This window comes from Myxocyprinus asiaticus, chromosome 43, assembly GCF_019703515.2.
Source record: "Myxocyprinus asiaticus isolate MX2 ecotype Aquarium Trade chromosome 43, UBuf_Myxa_2, whole genome shotgun sequence".
Taxonomy (NCBI): Eukaryota; Metazoa; Chordata; class Actinopteri; order Cypriniformes; family Catostomidae; genus Myxocyprinus; species Myxocyprinus asiaticus.
The window spans coordinates 11123345-11141746 of NC_059386.1; the positions used below are offsets into that span (position 1 = coordinate 11123345).

The following is an 18402-nucleotide window of genomic DNA, read 5'->3' on the forward strand; positions in this document are numbered from 1 at the left end:
AATTGGCCCGGTCGCTAGGGAGGGTAGTGTCACATGGGGTAACCTCCTCGTGATCGCTATAATGTGTTTTGTTCTTGGTGGGGCGCGTGGTGAGTTGGGTGTGGTTGCCGCGGTGGGTGGCAGCACGCTCAACAAGCCACGTGATAAGATGCGTGGGTTGACGGTCTCAGACACGGAGGCAACTGGGATTAGTCCTCCGCCACCCGGACTGAGACGAATCACTATGCCACCACGAGGGCCTAAAAGCACACTGGGAATTGGGCATTCCAAACTGAAAAAAATAAAAAAATAAAAAAAAATGAATAGCAGCAGTTCATTGTGCACCTCTCAGAAGAGTTTTGGTTGAGCGCATATTAATCAGTTGCATCAGGTTTCTTTACCACATCTGTGCTATGTGTGATTAGATTTAACTTTTTTTTGTTGTTGTTGTTTTTTGATCAACAACTGACTGTAAAGAACAGAAATGGTATTAAAAGAGACATTTCAATGACAAATGGATTGTGTGAATCACACATGGATTACACGAGTCAAATCAATCCTTTACTTTTACATGCAGAAAAAAGATCTCTGTGACAAACTTCTTCACAACTATACTACTCAATCACAGGCAGATGTACCAGGCAGTGGCTAATCACAGAAATGTTTAGTTGTATAGCATAGAATTTGGTCGCATATGTGAGTGAGTTACAGGGTTGCACATAGAGTAAAAAAAAAAAAAAAAACGATCTTGGATTTTAAAAACCGATTTCGGGATTGTTCAAAAGTAGATTAATCTGGAAAATCAATATTAGTACTCAGTCCAAGTCCTAGAAACCTGTCTGAAAAGATTTTTGCATTTCCTTTCAGTGACGTTAGTGTTGAACAAATTGCGCACTTCACTTTTAAGAATAAATCAAATAGCTTTTGCTAATATACAGTTATCATGCATGCAATGTTGCCAACTACCCATGCTAATTCCATTGCATCGAGCGCTTGTTAACATTCACGCTACTGCTTTGCCGACCTGCAAATGAGACGAGAATGAATTGAGGTCAATGGAAACAAATATTGCTTCTTTTCTCTTTCTTTCTTTCTTTTTTTTTTTTTTTTTTTAATAGAGGGAGACTCAACAGATTAACTGTTATCCTCTAAACTCTGATTACAATACCACGTACTTTTATTCTTGTCTCTACCTAATTAAACCTTATGTCTCCCTGTCTCCTCATCACTTGCACAGATAAAGAAATACTTTGAGCTGGAACCGCTGGCACGAGGCAAAAGCTGGATTCTGGAGGGCAGCACTGTGGACAACATGGACGCAGTCAAGGAAAGCTTCACTCAGCTCATTCATCTGCTCGAGGAGAAGGACCAGGAGACGGGCAGGATATGACCCAGGGAAACCATTCCACCACCCCTCAGACACTACCGATCGCCACTGAACTCACCACTGGCCAGCACAGCCCATTTCAGCATGGCCACTGTACCAACTTCATTGTGACTGTTACTGTGGTGTAACAAACTGAGCCATGGAAAAATGGACTTTGCAACTATTATGAATCCTTATATGTAAGGATACATATCTGCCGAGAAAGAAGAATCTCAGAACCTCTGAAGTTTGATACCTTCTCCAGACCACATGTATTAACCGAGAACAAACATTCAACACACAATTACCTTTGACAGTAAATATGGTTAAATCTGTCCTCTTTAATACAGACCTAGTTGCTACTAAATAGATAATGTAATCACATGCTTGGTCACGTATTGCAACTGGAAGTCCTGTTTTTGTAGTGCGTAGATTGTTTTTCTTAGCACAGTGTGGCGTGAATGATTGCGCAAAGAATGCGTGTTTGCAAGCGAGAGATGCCAGTTTGTACTTCAAAGCCTTAAAGTGTGTGCTAATGTATTTTTAAAACAAATGTATAAATGTGTTCTCACAAACAACAGTCCTTAGATGTAATTGAAATAGGCAGTCTTAATTATTTGTGTCTGTGAAGTGCAATGTGAATTATGACTGATTCCGAAAATCACGAAAATATAAATTCTTCTCCTGTCATGTAATATCTTTAAACTGCATGGAGCTGCAATTGATGTACCATTGGAGCTATAGAGTGAATCATAAAATGTACATTTATGAAGTTATTTGGATTTTATCATTTTTAAGAGATCCTTGTTGAGGGCAAAGTAATGTTTTCTTAACTTGGTCTAGTATTATTTCAAGCCAGAACGTATCAAGGATTTTGCTCTACTATATCTCTATCTTGAATGGTGATGGTTGACATTATAGCATTATTAAATTATAGCACCGGTAAACTTGGATGTCTTTTCACCAAAGACACCAAAACCACAACTGATTCCCTGTAGGTGAACTTTGGCAAAGCCTTTGTATGCATGACGTATTATGTATCATAAGGTGTGATTGTTTGGAAATTGCATTTAATTTGTTTTTTATTCTTTTTCATTTCTGTTGGCCCTGAATGTAAAACACTCTCTTGCATAAGTGCTCCTCCTCTTGTCTAATGGCCTCCAATTTAGATGGAGTGAAGCATTTGGTTTTGTTCTCTAGATTTCTGTTTTTACACCTATACTATCTCCAGAGATCTAAACAGAGGAGGAAGTTCATGCCAAAGCCCAGTCTAAGTGTTAACCAAATTACTCATGTGCTACAGCCAGGCTTCCAAAAGCAAATATCCTTTGAAAAATGGCCACCACCTGGAATTGCATAGTCATTGTAGATCTTGCACAACAACATCTTGTGTTTTATTTATATCTACAAAAATGTTATACCCTCCAAACCAGTTCAGCTGCCTTTTTTTGTAATTCAAATATTTGTACATTTGTTACAGATTTTTGTCTCGGTCTTTGTACTGGAAGAGAAAAAAAAAAAAGTCTAGGTGGACTTTTGAGCAGTTTACCATGGTTTGCCTCAAGTCACATGTTTGATGGTGTTTGTATGTATTTATGTATAATTGCCACTGAGCAACATGGAAAATAAAGGCTGTTGAAGTACAAGTTTGTTGTCTTTATCTGCATGTAGGAATGTATCATGTTTCACTTTGGTGACTCACAAATAATGAAAGAAGGCCTTGACCAGTTTTGCTGAATAACCATTATTGCATATGAGTCTTAAAGGGATAGTTCACCCAAAAATGAAAATTCTCTCATCATTTACTCATCCTCATGCCATCCCAGATGTGTATGACTTTCTTTCTGCTGAACACAAACAGAGGAATATCTCAGCTCTGAAGATCCAGGGGGCGCTGAGAGCAAATTAGTAAAGAGGGGGGCGCTAGGTTACAAATGGATGGCGTTAATCAGTCATGTTAATCAAATCTATCATCAGGTTCATCTATGCATTAAAACTTGGTTTCTAGACTTGGAGTATATCAGTTGGTTCTCAATTATACGGGTTGGTACGCATTTGTACCGCAGTTCATCTGATTTTGAAGTCTAATGACGCATCAACCTTGGCTAATGCACCTGTATGGCTCTATAGATGGATACAACTCAATGGACAGAGCAGTGCGAGCGCAAAGCACTTAAAGCTCGAGCTCTTAAACTCGCAGCTTTGCAAGAATCAGTGAGAAGCAAAGCGCGAGAAGCAGAAACCATTTGAATTCGGCACAGAATTCTACCTCACCACCCTTGAAATTACTATAAAACATGAACTGTACTTTAGGCAGAAATAGATTGATAATTAATATCATATCACTACTTCAGCTTTATTAAATTTGTCATAGGCTACATTAGGGGAGTGAGGGAATATAATACATTTTTGTTACAACTTTCAAATGTTTATATTTTGTATTTATTGTTTTTACATGTGTTTAGAGTAGGTCTACTGTTTATTACAAAAATGCCATAGTTTGTTTTATAGAAATCATGTTACATCTAACCATGGTAGTGAAGGAGATCCATGCTTCCATGTGTTTACTATGGTCTTGGGAATGAAGGAGGGGGGGGCGTTCATCAAAAAATAAATAAATGTGAGAACCACTGCTTTAGCACATTAGCTTAACAGTCCAACACATATTTCTCAAATAGTGTACGTATTTACAAAGTGTGGGGTGATGGTAAAGTATTAAACTCAAATTTACAAGATCCTGTCTTCACAGAAGTTTCACTGGTTGCCACATTTAGCATTAATTACAATTGTAATTACACTATTTACACTTCAAGATGGTGTAGAATAGTGCAGAACTGTGCCATTTGGGACGCATCTTAAATCTAAAATGTATGTGTCTTATGATAAATGGATTAAAGGAATAGTTCACCCAAAATGAAAAATGACGTTTGATCATGAGACACACAAGAACCAATGAGGTTTGATGTTATTGACGTAGCCGCCATATTGGATTGCAGCACTATTCATGTACTTTAGTAATGATTTCATTTGATTTCAGAATTATTAACGACTTTTATTGTACGAATATATTTAATATCTTCAGAAGACTTGGTAAATGACGAACGAGTCGCAAGGACTACTCTTATGACATTTTTGGGTGCTTTATTAAGCATTAAAGTGAGTCTTTATGTACTACCATTGTACTGAATTCAGCCAATGGGACATTAAGTAAATTATTTCCTTTTGTGTTCCACAGAAGAAAGTCAAACGCCTTTGGAACAACATGAGGATGAGTAAATAATAAAATTTTTATTTTTTGGGTGAATAAGTCCTTTAATGAAATATAAGCTACTCAAAGGTGCCTAGATTTTTGCCTAGAAATGCATTTTTATGACTCAAACATTTATTTGTCCATACAGAGGGATATTATAACTCAAAGCTGGCATATTTCATCTATCCAGGACATTTTGATATTTAAATATGAAGCATTTTTTTTCTATACCTACAGCTGAAGTCAGAAGTTTACATACACTTAGTTTGAAGTCATTAAAACTACTTTTTTAACCACTCCACAGACTTAATATTAGCAAACTATATTGGCAAGTCGTTTAGGACATCTATTTTGTGCATGACACGAGTATTTTTTCCAACAATTGTTTACAGACAGATTGTTTCACTTTTAATTGACTATATCACAATTCCAGTGGGTCAGAAGTTTACATACACTAAGTGCAAATCAATCCCAGAACAACAGAAAAGGACCTTGTGAAGATGCTGGAGGAAACAGGTAGACAAGTATCTATATCCACAGTAAAACAAGTCCTATATTGACATAACCTGAAAGGCTGCTCAGCAAGGAAGAAGCCAGTGCTCCAAAACCGCCATAAAAAGCCAGACTAAAGTTTGCAAGTGCACATGGGGAGAAAGATCTTACTTTTTGGGGAAATGTCCTTTGGTCTAATTAAACAAAAATTGAACTGTTTGGCCATAGTGACCATCATTATGTTTGGAGGAAAAAGGGTGAGGCTTGCAAGCCGAAGAACACCATCCCAACCGTGAAGCATGGGGGTGGCAGCATCATGTTGTGGGGGTGCTTTGCTGCAGGAGGGACTGGTGCACTTCACAAAATAGATGGCATCATGAGGAAGGAAAATTCACAAACATAATGTAAAATGCATAACTTAATGAAGACTCATGCGCTGATATAAACTCCACTTACAATGTGCGCTTAAAAGGGTTGTCTTATGTTTTTTTTCTGCAGTGCATTTCATGTAATGCTGCCAGTCACGAACGATATGCCGATAACTCTCATTTGTGTGCTCCACATCTCTAGATTATTAATTTAGACCAACATCAATGCCGATAAAAAACATGGATAAATGAGCATTGTTGAAAGCAACTTTGTAGAAATGAACGGAGCCACATTGATTAGACTGTCTGACTGACGGCCTATTACGTAAGTGTTGTTTCGGCTTATGAAACTCACCTGTGATTGACTGGATGGTTGCTCGAACAGCCCAAAGTAACAAAACGTAAAGAATACTGTATACAAATCCACCATTTGGACTCAGTATGGGTTTAACTTGGAAAAGTGTGGGGGACCGAATCACCTTTTTTAAAGAGTGTGGGGGACGTGTCTCCCATGTCCCCCCTGGCTGCTACGCCCTTGGTTAAAATAATTGTTGCCAGCTGAAACATATTAATCACTGCAATGATGATTAAATCATAGGCTCTTAAGTATCTGCTTATTTAAATCCAAACGGTGATTTTTTTTTTTTGTTGCTAGGCAGTGTATAAGTAAATAATTTAATATTAAGTTATAAATAGTTCTCTGTTTAAATGTCCCAACATAGCAACATTGGCTCAAGTTTGGGTCAAAATCAGTTAGTCTTAGCAGTGGCGGATGGGTATTGTTGTTTGGAAAACCTTTAACAACATGTATAACTATTTTTACGATATTTTTCCTTGTTTTGTTAGTCAAGATGACTTTTAGCTCTCAGTTGACTAAAGCCAAAAGAATGCCCGCATCTCCGTAGGTCATCCTTTAATAGTTAGTAATCATAGTGTTTCCCTTTCTATGGATTAGTCATCTACAACCAGCTGTCGGTCTTACCCACAAAGCTATTAGATGGAGGGAGTTTCAGTTCATTGGCTTGTAGGAATTCCTATAAACCAGAAAGTGAACAGTTACTTTATTCATGTATCCAAATAAATGTATCCATACAGGAGCTTAAAGCAATAGTTAATTTACTCAAACAATGGAAGTTGATAGTGACTCACTCAGAGTCTGCATACATTCGAACGCGGGCCTGTCAAATTATACTTCATATAACTGCGCACATACACAGGCGGTTGGCACATGCGTGCTACAGCTGCTATGAGACACCTCAGGAGTTTAGGCCCATAAAGATGTCTTTCTATTCCTTCAGACTCAAGTTATACAAATGCAGGTATCTCCTGACCTCCCCACACACGTACACTTGACTTGCAAATCCACTGTTGTTTTACCTTCTTCTCCTGTTGTTTACCGGTGATTACATCTTCTTCAAGCGCTTCATGACAGCAACGGCTCATATGTGAGTGTTGCCACCATGTGGACTCACTAATTAGTGCAAATAATTCCAGGCACATGCACATTCTCTGGGTTCAAAGATGCACGGTTAGAAAAATCAGGCTGTGTGCGTTCAGTGCATGAGCACTATGTTGATGATGAGATTTGAATCACGCGTCCTGTACGCGGACCAATTCCGAGTCTTCTGAAGATATACAATAGGTTTGGATGGATATCAACCTGAAATTTAAGTCATTTTTCAGTGAAAACCTTGACTACTCTTTCACTTTCATGAGAGATGCTCGTTCACAGTGGCCAGCGTGTTCGTGTGAGAACTTGCGTAGTTAGGGCTACAAAAAAGTTCTATAATTAACATGCAACACGCAACGTCAAGATTTTCAATGAAAAATGACTTACATTTCGGAATGTTTTAATATTCATTGAAACATCTCCTTTTGTGTTCCACATAAGAAAGAATGTCATATAGATTTGGAGCAACATGAGGGTAAAAGATGACAGAATTTTCTTTTTTGAGGGTGAAATATTCCTTACACAAAACCAGTTCCAGAACTAATATATTTTAGAACATTAACATACAATATTTTGGCACTATATTTTGACACAGTTTTGCTGGAGATATAAAAAGGACAACACAAAAGTCCAAAAGTAGCATTAATTGATGTACATACCAGCTGCAGGACAAAGGAGAACACTGTGTTCATCTGACTGATAATCTGTTAATAATCTCTAAATACAACCTTTTCTGGGGACAGAAAGAAAATGATTCCTCTGATTTTCAGATCTAAATGACAAAACCCATTTTTTTTTTTTTTTTTTTTGGCAGAATAAAATGTAAATGCAGTTGCAAGAAAGAACTTCTGAAAACCCCATCTTTTAGTATTGGGGATTGTGTCTAGGGAAGACACATTATCTAAAATAACCTTGGACTATTTGAAATTGCTCACTCACTTGCTATCCCAGACGAAAATTAGTATGCAGACAGATGAAGACTTGAGATTAATCTTTAAACTTTATCCATGTCTGAACAACTTCACAAAGCTGTCTGCAAGACAGAAACTTTCAATCTTTCAATTCTTTGCTTTTATCCAGTGTCAGTCTGTCTGCCAGCCTAACGTTAATCTTCTTTAAAAAAAAAAAAGTCTCCTCTTTTCACACCGTCACACACCGGTGTAGAGGAGTTTCTGAAAGTTTCTTAAGTGTGGGCATTATTACTTACTTTTCAGCTCTTAACTTGTGCAATATGTGGAATCGCACCATGCAAATTTAGCATTGATTGTTTGTTGGCATGTGCAAATAAACAACACTATCAGCAGGCACAATTGATTCCTAGTTAATTCCCACCTTAGAATTCCCCATGAATATGGCCCTACTAGGCCTTGTCAATGCTAAACAACTTCAGCATGCATTTGCATCCTTTTGTGCTACATATCCTTCATGCACGTGAGAAATGTGCAGTTTGCATTGCCTCCATTACTGAATGTAGCTGGCATGTCATTTTGCATTGCACTGCAACACAAAGGTCAAATGTAAGGACAAAATGTACATTCTCTCATTTGCATTAGTGGGACATCAAAACCTCCCCATCTGGGGTAACGAGGCATGCATGCTCATTTGGGACACTTGATGCATGGACATACTCCATCGCCCATCGACCATTTGAAAGCGACTGAGAAAAACTCTTCCTAGTAATGTTTGGACTAACAATGAATGCCAGTGATAGACTCTATATTGGGCTCTCTGTGATCTCATTTCAAAGCCCAGTGCCAGGGTTTAATTGCTGATTGTTTTTTGCCTGCTCTGATTCTAATACGATTCGCTGTCGGCACATTGAAGTGCAGCTTTGAAGAAGCTTATGCCTCTTTTGATGGCTCTATGCATTCCATTGCATTGTTAAAATGCAAAACAAATTTATATGAGTGCTAATAGAGAACATTTCTGAAAATTACAGAAACAGTCAACAGCACATTAATAGGCATGAACTTTCCATGCAGACTGACTCTATTGGCATTTCTGGTTTTAATAACTCTATAAACACTTAAAACAACAGAATAGCTCTGTTCCAAAACCTAGCGAGCTGCCTTGGTGCCTAATGTGTACATTTGCAGCTGCCTTCTAAGGCCACGTCTACACTAATAAATTTTAGGTTGGAAACTCTATTTTTTAGTTTCCTAACATCATCGTTTTCCAAAGTATGCAGCACTCAGGGTAACCAAATGACCATTACAAAAAATTGGGATGCAACAGGGACCCATTTTGGCTTCTACCAGGTGAGGAGACTTTTCATATGGGAAGACAGACAGCAGCAGAGGTGGGAGGAGGCAGTCAGGGAGAAAGTTTAGCACAGGCTGGGAGCTGCTCTGAGAAAGTAAATCATGATTCTGACAGCGAAAAATGAATTATCCACTCGTTACTTGTCGCTTGTTTCACAGTGATGTCAGTTTCGTAAAACATTTAGCTAAGACTGATTATAGGGACAAAAGGCGTCCCGACTGTACCTCTGTCAGCAGCATGCTGGACACGGCTCGTAAAATCAGTTTCATCGGAACGTCTAGTCATCCTAGCTGTACTAGAAAGCATTTCGAAAGTCTTCATTTTCGGTGAAGGAAAACGCAGCTCCAGTGTGGATGAGAGGCGTAAATGTAGCAAAACCAATGTGTTTTCAACCAAAACCCCCCAAAATGTATTACTGCTCCATTGATTTCAGCAGAATTGGAATGCCTGTCATTCAAAAAGTTCAGTCAGTCCACTCAGCTGCCATCTTGGGAATGCTTCTGGGCAGCTATTTTCTATGGATTCAAGCAGCATAAAAGTACAGCTTATATCTTCTTGAATGGGGAACGACTGAAATCTACAAAACAGCTGGTCATGATTATGATCAATAATCTACAAAAAATATAGAGTTCTGGCAAATTTTCCACAAATTTGCCACTCATTATTTTCACATGCAAATGAGCTTGTGATGCACCGCAAATGTTTGCCCGAAGTTTGCAGCTCATCACTTGTAGTGGTGAACCTGTAGCAAACCTTTGGCAGCAATGGACAATTTGCCACAAGTTTGCCACAAAGCTCATTTTCATGTGAAAATTATCAGTGAGGGAATTTACATCAAGTTTGCAGCAAATTTTCTGTGAACTCTCAATTTAACATTAACATATTTCCAATCAGAGGTAAAATCTGACATGGTATCATAAATTGTGCTTCTTTAGCTCAAATGTACGGAGCCCCTTAGAGGACATGTGGGAATTTTTTCTGAAATTGTTTTGTGTTCCCTCACAATAAATTTACCATGGTTTTACTATAGTAACCATATTTTAACCTTGATATTTGTACCATAGTAGTAATACAGAAAAATGAAAACTATGGTAATAAAAATCATAATTTTGTGGTTTTTACGGTTTTACTACAAATACAAATGGTATTTGTAGTAAAACCATAGTAACCACAAGACTTACCATGGTTAAAGTAAAACCATGGTTACTATATGGATACAGTATATTGTATAAAACCATGGTTTCCGCCAAAAAACAAAGACAAAACATTGTTAGCCTAAAACAGTCATGGTTACTAACCATATATTACTATAGAAAAATTATTTCTGCCAAAAACTATGGTTACTACAGTTGACAATATTACTACTATAGTAAAACCATAGTTAAACTATGGTATTTGTATGGTAAAACGATAACCACAAAATTATTATTTTAATTACCATAGTTTACACTTTCCTGTATATGGTTTCACTATGAATATGGTTAAAATATGATTACTGTAGTAAAACCATGGTAAATTTATTGCAAGGGAACACAAAATTTATTGTGAAGGAACGCAAAGCTTATTGCAAGGGCACATAATTATTGTGAGGGAACGCAAACTATTGGGAGGGAACCCAAAACTTATTGTGAGCCAACTTAACTATTATGAAGGCATGCAAAACTTATTGTGAGGGAACGCAAAACTTATTGTGATTTTAAAATTTAGCAGAAAAAGGGAAACATTTCTGCAGATTTGAAATTCACTACAAAGGCAGCAATGCCACACACCACACAAATAGCACTCTGTATGGGAGATTTGACTCTAATATATAGTGTTCTTTTTAAATTATGAACAAAACCAGATCTGACTTGATTCATAGACCTATTATTTAATCGTACATGTAACAAGTTGTTGAATACACATCCTCACACGTTTAACATGCTTCTAAAGAGAAATGTGGCACATAATTAAAACTCCCATCATATGTGTCTTTAATGATTAAATTATTGGTCCACATACAGTAAATAATAACATTTGACATTCTATATGCAAACAAAATGTGGAGTTTTCATCTCATGTAAGTATATTATTTTAACCATATTTTTTCAAAAATACTATTCTACTATTACTATTTCTTTCTGTTTAAAAGTTTAGCAATTAGCAAAAAAATACTGAGTGCATCTTTAAGTTGATAACCTTTTGGAACACCTTTTATGCCTTAAAATGCTGCCTCTACTGGCAGCACACTATGTTTCAGAACAGAGCATACAAACCTAGATAAACGTCTGTGTAATACATGCATGAACTCCAACTGAAACATTCCAATTTGCCTTAATTAAAAATGGCCAGAGACACAGACAGAAGAGACTGTTTTGACTGCTGTCTAGAACAGCAGAAATTTTCAATACACCCCCAGGTAGATTTCTCATTCTATTTCCAGGCATCAGCCGTACAATGAATACGCAAAGCCTCAGCTGACCGGTGGCTGTCTCACAGGCATCGACTGACTCACACGTTTGTATTGAACTTCTATAAGAGACCCAGCGGGGATTTTGTTGAATCTGGTTGCTAGAGAGACTCCAACAGACTGTCAGGAAAGGACCCACAGTGCTCAGAACTCTCCAGACAAGTTTGAACCAAAACAATTTGTTTAGGCTATGCCATGGAGAACTTGACACATTTTTTCCCCATAATATTGAGCACTTTCCTTTTATTTGTGACAAATTTTTTGACCAGTGGGTTTATACTTTAGGCCTACCTATAGAGATGGAAGGACATTCATAAAATTGGTGTCCTTGTGTGAACTTGGCAGAAAGTCATAGACCTCTCAAATGAATGGCACCTGTTTGTATTGCACTGTAAAAACTAATTTTCATTTGGGTATTTCTTCAACTTCGGGCATTTTTAGGACTGTGGATATCTAGAAAGTAAAGAAAGACTCATTAAATAATTTCACACTCACTATTTTTTTAAATTGCTCTACTAACAATGTCCAACAGTGTATGTACATGCATCACAAGAGAGTTGTCATTTTTGTTTTCTGAAAGTCACGAAAGTCTGAAAGTCCCACCACATTGTGTTCAGTAGAATTCTGTGGTGAAATGGAAATTGTGTTTTTGAAAAAAGAAAAAAAAAAATGGCTCCTTTGTCTTGCTAAGGCTAATTTCATAGCTAACATTGCAGCCCGATCTCATGAAAATTTGTACATAATTTACGAGTTGGCTATTCCTATGGTCTCGCACGATGCTGTTAGCGTAAACTTGTACGACTTCATCACGTGCGAGTTCCGCGCACCAGGTGTTAAGGAAATACTTATTAATATTATGCCCTTACCCAAACCCCTTATCTAAACTTAACCAATCAGTAGAGTGTGTAAACATGATAGGAAGCTGTTGTTTGTGACAAAAGCAAGTAATTGTCATGGATTAGATGGAAACGATGTCCAGCGATGTCATTGGCTGTAGTGAAAGTCGTAGGAATTCAAACGAGTACAGTCGCACGATATCATACAAATTAGCCAAATTTAGAAAAGTCATACGAATCCTGATGATTTCACCATGAGTTTGTTGCACATTTTGTGGATCCTAAATACACACAATTAAATATTAAATCACAGTTTTTGCATACTTTTCCAAAATTATAGCTTGCTTGGAAATGACAATTAAACTATTCTGCTCACAAGTGATATTTACCTTGATGTTTCTTTGTTTTCTTCAAACATTACGTCTCATATTTAATCTCAAGCATGCTCTTCGCAGACACTTGTTGAATTGGTTAACATATACAATAATTGTGACAGTTACCCAGACTCGAAGATGGTGGTGAACCCAAATGCAGGTATTTATTGGAACGAACACAAACAGCAGTTAGCAGGTGAGTGAAGAATGAGCAGATGGATTCAGGAACAGACAACAGTACTTGATGGTAGTTATTGTATTTGCAGGTTGAAGTATTACTTGGGCTGGAGAATCACACTAAGGGAAGGAGACACGGGAGAGGAGACTTGGAATAAACTTCAGAATATCGCTGAAGAGGAATCGTTGAGGGTGCACACTGGAATGGCGTCTGATGAGTCAGGTAAGTAGAAGGTAAGTGAGTCTGCATACTGCAATGATACCAGACGAAGAATGAAGGGAGAGTGGAGAGTTATATAGAGGAGCTGATTGACACAGTGATTGGAGGCAGGTGAGGGTGATTAGTATTGGGGGCGCGGGAAGGTTGAGTGTTTGTGGCGGGAAGGTCAGGTGGATCCGTGACAATAATATTTAAACAAAAACTTTATTAGGGCAAAATTTTTGGTGTAACAGAAATGACGGCATTTTCCGATTTTTTTTATTGTAATCATTTTCACACAATAAATGTGTTTATTTAACTCTTTTTTTTAGATTGTCATAGTTTTCAAGTTTTAAATAACTTGTGTTTTTACAATTGATTTATTATAGTTTAGCATTGAAAGCCTGGGTCTGGAATAAGGCTAAAACAGAATTTGAAAAGTACTAAAAATATACTATAAAGGCATGTTAAAAAGTTTCTAAGTCAGTTTTAATGTGACCTTCATATAACAAAAAGTAAAAAGCTGTTGTAATAGTAGAATTTGTTTTAATAAAAATCAAATGAAATTGCCTGAATTTGAAAAACACCCATTTTTGTATTTTCAAGTACAGATCAATATTTAAGTCGTTTTTTATTATAAATTTGTCCTGTAGGTGGCGGTATGCACGAAGAGTGTGAATCCCCCAAAAGAAGAAAAAAGAAGAAAGTGAAAGTGGAGATTGATGGGAAAAAAAGGACTTAAATATTGATCTGTTTCTCACCCACATTTATCATTTCACTTTGGATTAAACCACTGGAGTCTTATGGATTACTTTAATGCCATCTTCATTGAAACGAAACAGAGCTGAAATATTCTTCTAAAAATCTTTGTTTGAGTTCTGCATATGGCATGAGGGTGAGTAAATGTTGAGAGAATTTTCATTTTTGTGTGAACTATCCCTTTGATGTTTTTTTTTTTTTTTAACCATTGGTAAATAGTTTTTTTCTTGTTTTAAGCATAAACCTAACACAATTTGTGAGGTTAATCCTTAAAACAAAACAAAAAACGGTATTGATGGACTTGTCCCTTTTTTAAATAGCCTTAAACAGCCACAAAACAAGATTTGCTACTCGCTATTGCTCGTGTGTGGCAGGTGTTATTAGGTGGGGAGGGACATTCAGATTCATGACAGCATGTAGTGGGACAAAAATATGTATATACTGTATCATGAGTTGATGTGTCATCAATATTTTGGTCCATTTTCCCAGAAGAGAAAGACTGTACATTCTAAAAGTGTATCACAGATAAAAGTTAATGTTGTGAACTTTTGGGTGTACAACAGCATATATATAGTCTCAAAGCTACAAGACATGGACTAAAAGCCATAAAGCTACAAATTTGATCTCATGGGGTATTCAGTTCAAGATATACATGTATTCTCTGAAAACAACAAGTCTGAATATTAGATAATTTTGTTACTCAAATAAATGTAACTTGTTTAAGGATGTTTATATATTTTACTAGTAAACAACAAAAATACATACCATTAGAAGGTCAAGGGAATTTTACCCTGTCAGCAAGATCATGGGGAAAAAACATGTTTCTCCCCTTTTGTGTAATATCAGCTTTTCCCTAACATTGTTATAGTGGCTGTCTGCTATTATTTTCCAAAACAAGTCTGAGACAGTGACACAGTGCTTGCTCTGATTACCATCTTCCCCACCACAGTCATTTCAAACATAATTACTCTTTCTGTCCGTCTCTGAGTCTGAGCTATCACAGATGCTGCCCAGCAGGTAGCAGCAGGGCCCGGGTGCCCATATTCCCCTATGACAAAACAGCTTGCGCCCACTGCTGATTCAGCTGCCCTACGAGATCATACATGCCAGCAAAGACCTTACTGAACAGAGTCTCTGTCCATCAGTTTCATTGAAGCCAAAGTAAATTTAACAGGGATGACACTGGACGGTCTGCTTGGAAAAGCTTAAGGGAATAGTTCACCCAAAAATTTAAATTCTGTCATAATTTATTGTTAATTATAATTAAAATATTGTTCCAAACCCATATGACTTTCTTTCTTTCGTGGAAGATCAAAAGAATAGTTTAGCAGAATATCCAAGCTGTTGTTTTACTCTCAATGAAAGTCAATGTAACTGAGGCTGTTGAGCTACAAAGAAGATTTTCAGTGAATCATTCCTCACTTATTTAAAGGAATGGTTCACACAAAAATGAAAATTCTCTCATCATTACTCAACCTCATGCTATCCCAGATGTGTATGACTTTCTTTCTTCTAAACACAAACGAAGATTTTTAGAAGAATATCTCAGCTCAGATGTGAAAGTGAAATTAAACAGGCGCCACATGTGACTTTCAGATGTGAAAGCAAATGTGAAAGTGGTGATTTATAGTAAAAAAAATAAAAGAACTTAAAGCTACACTATGTCACTTTTTTGTTAAAAAAATAACAAAATGTTATTAATGAGAGAGCAACAAAAATCTTCCAAACCATGTCTTTACCCAAATACACTTTGATAAACCTATAATAATGATATATATTTTAGAGCTGTCAGGACGGATTTCGTGGGAAATTGCATACATACGTCATTCGCCCGTCGTGTTCACATGTTGATATCATATCTGTACACAGAGAACATAAGCTCTGGCTACTGTAGCGCGTGTGGGAGTAGCGTGAATCTGAAAGTTTGTTGTCACAACGAACAAGAATATTTTAACACGGATCATTCAAAACGGCAAACCTCCGGGGAATCACTGGTTGTAAATCAAAGAAACACCGAACAGAGCACAGTCTACAAGCGACAGAGTCCGTAATAAAACCCAAATCAACATCGGCTTGGCTTTTCAGAGGTGGCAACAACTGAAAGGATTTAAAAGCGACCCAAAGATGGCTTTTTTCTTACTCAACAGATATTTTATTGATATGGTTTATGTATAGTTGTGTAACAACACACACATCTGTGTGTAGTGAAATACAATAATTATACTGTAATTGGTGCAGAAATGTTCACTTGCTAGCAAACGTGTGTATTTTTCTTTATAACGGCAATCATTTATATAAATAAATCCTTTAGTCCTAGGCTTGCCAAGGACATGTGAGTGTTGAAATGATGTTGACCACTGGTTGGTAACAATGACAATCTATAAATTAGGTCTATTTGGCCAGAATATCCTGCAGTTATAAAAAACTTTACAGCGTTTGACCTTATCAGACTAGCAATCATTATGTCTGATGTTAACAAACTTTTGTAATGTAATTTATTTCAAAACATCAATGCTTCCATTAAGTCAAAACAACAGCATAAGATATGGAACTTACCTGCTCAGATGACATGTTTTCAGATATCCATCTTTTCCTTTCTTTCGTTATTTATTTGTCCATTCGCTCTGATAAGATGTCCTGTATCCATGTGTACACCGGTGCCTCGAAACACATTCATCCACACAGAGCCGAAGCACAACCAAAACAATGTTCTTCCGCAAGACGCATGCAGTTTTATTTTTTAACCGCTAGAAGGCCAAAAGTTACATAGTGTAGCTTTAACATTGATGTTTCTCACCCAAACCTATCATATCTGAAGATATGGATTAAACACGTGAGCCTTATGGATTACTTTTATCCTGATTTTATCTGCTTTTTGGACCTTCAGATTCTGGTTCACAATTCCATTCACTTGCATTGAAAGGACCAACATAGCTGAGATATTATTCTAAAAATCTTCAATTGCATTCTGCTGAAGAAAGAAAGTCATTCACATTTGGGAATGCATGAGGGTGAGTAAATGATGAGAGAGTTTTCATTTTTGGGTGAACTATCCCTTTAAATTTCTATTCCACACACAAATATATTGTGTGGTTTCTGAAGACTAAGAATATGGTGCACAGGTTGTATGGGCTACTTTTATGGTGCTTGTCAATTTTGGAGCTTAAAAGTATCAGCCCCCATTTAGACTGATCACACTGTGAATTTGGCGACAGTAGTTTGAAAGGAACATAGCAAGCAATTTGACATACAAGAGTCAACAATATCTGCAGTATCGCAGTTTTCAGAGTAGCTGGAGTAGTTTAGAAGCTAGCACAGAAGAAAGAGACATACAAGGAAGGTTTTTATTTGATTTATTTTTTTATTAAATAGTAAGTGCAATAAGTGTGGATTGATTAAGTGCTTGTGGAATGTTAAATGTTGCGGAATTGTTAAACTAATCGGCGTGTGTGAGCTCCAGTTTCCGGGTGCAATGTCCACAGAGTGGCGCCAAAAGCGAGTGTTTTTAGTTGTTGATTATGTAATACAGTCAGCAGAAATGCATATTTTATTAACTCTACCTCCATCTCAAACTTCAACCCTTAACATAACCATCAGTGGAGTTAGAAAATAATTTTATAACGAAATTGTAACCATTGTTTATGAGAACACAATTACTTCCTGGTTTCTGTGAGACCAGAACCTGTGTCTTGGAAGTTGCTTGTGCAATAGGGCTGGGTATTGATACAAATTTCCCGATTCAATTCTGATTCACAAGCTCTCGATTCAATTCCAATTTTGATTCGATTTGATTCGATATCAATTCATATGGGTATATTTCTGTTACAATGTCTATTTTGATTACACATGAAAGACATATTCTCTCTCAGCTAATGTTGTTAATTTTAAAGTAACCTTCTAGGTACAATTCGAAAATATTAATTTTACAAATTATATTTTATCATTAGCTTACATTTTAGCTTTTGAAAAATGTTCAAATTCAGTCTACTCTATCATGTCTTTAAATTGCATATATTATGTTGCATATATATTTCTGTTACATGTTTATTGTTTACTTGCATAATTTGTACTATTTACAAGTATTTACATTGATATGTAGAACACGTGCTAAATCGGTACTGTCTCTTTAAGACAAGCGAATATACAGAGGACATGCATGATTACTTGTGCACATACCTTTGAGATTAAAATTAAATGTTTCTTTTTTGTTGTTTTTAGTCAACAACTAACTGTAAAGAACAGAAAGAGTATTAAAAGAGACATTATTCAATGACATATGGATCCATGGCTCTTGTGTTTGGACACACAGAACGAGTTAAACCACACCTTTACTCTCAACACGCAGTGAAAGGACCTCAGTGCTAATAGCTTCTTCTCCACTATATTACTCAATCACTGGTGAGTGAAATATGAACATTTACCAGCCAGTGGCTAATACTAG

General features: G+C 36.8%; 1 protein-coding gene across 6 annotated transcripts in view; it reads left to right on the plus strand.

Annotated features, from left to right (window-relative positions):
* The window catches only part of arl15b (ADP-ribosylation factor-like 15b), an 81648-nt gene extending 78657 nt beyond the window's left edge, over positions 1 to 2991 (plus strand). For 4 of the 6 annotated variants that reach the window (XM_051685433.1, XM_051685434.1, XM_051685432.1 and 1 more), the window contains one exon: positions 1217 to 2991. In XM_051685433.1, coding sequence (XP_051541393.1) covers positions 1217 to 1369 — 153 coding nt within the window. In that variant the 3' untranslated portion in view covers positions 1370 to 2991. The remainder of the gene's footprint in view (positions 1 to 1216) is intronic. The other 2 variants (XM_051685435.1, XM_051685437.1) reach the window with 1 other exon arrangement.
* The last annotated feature ends 15411 nt before the right edge of the window (positions 2992 to 18402 follow it).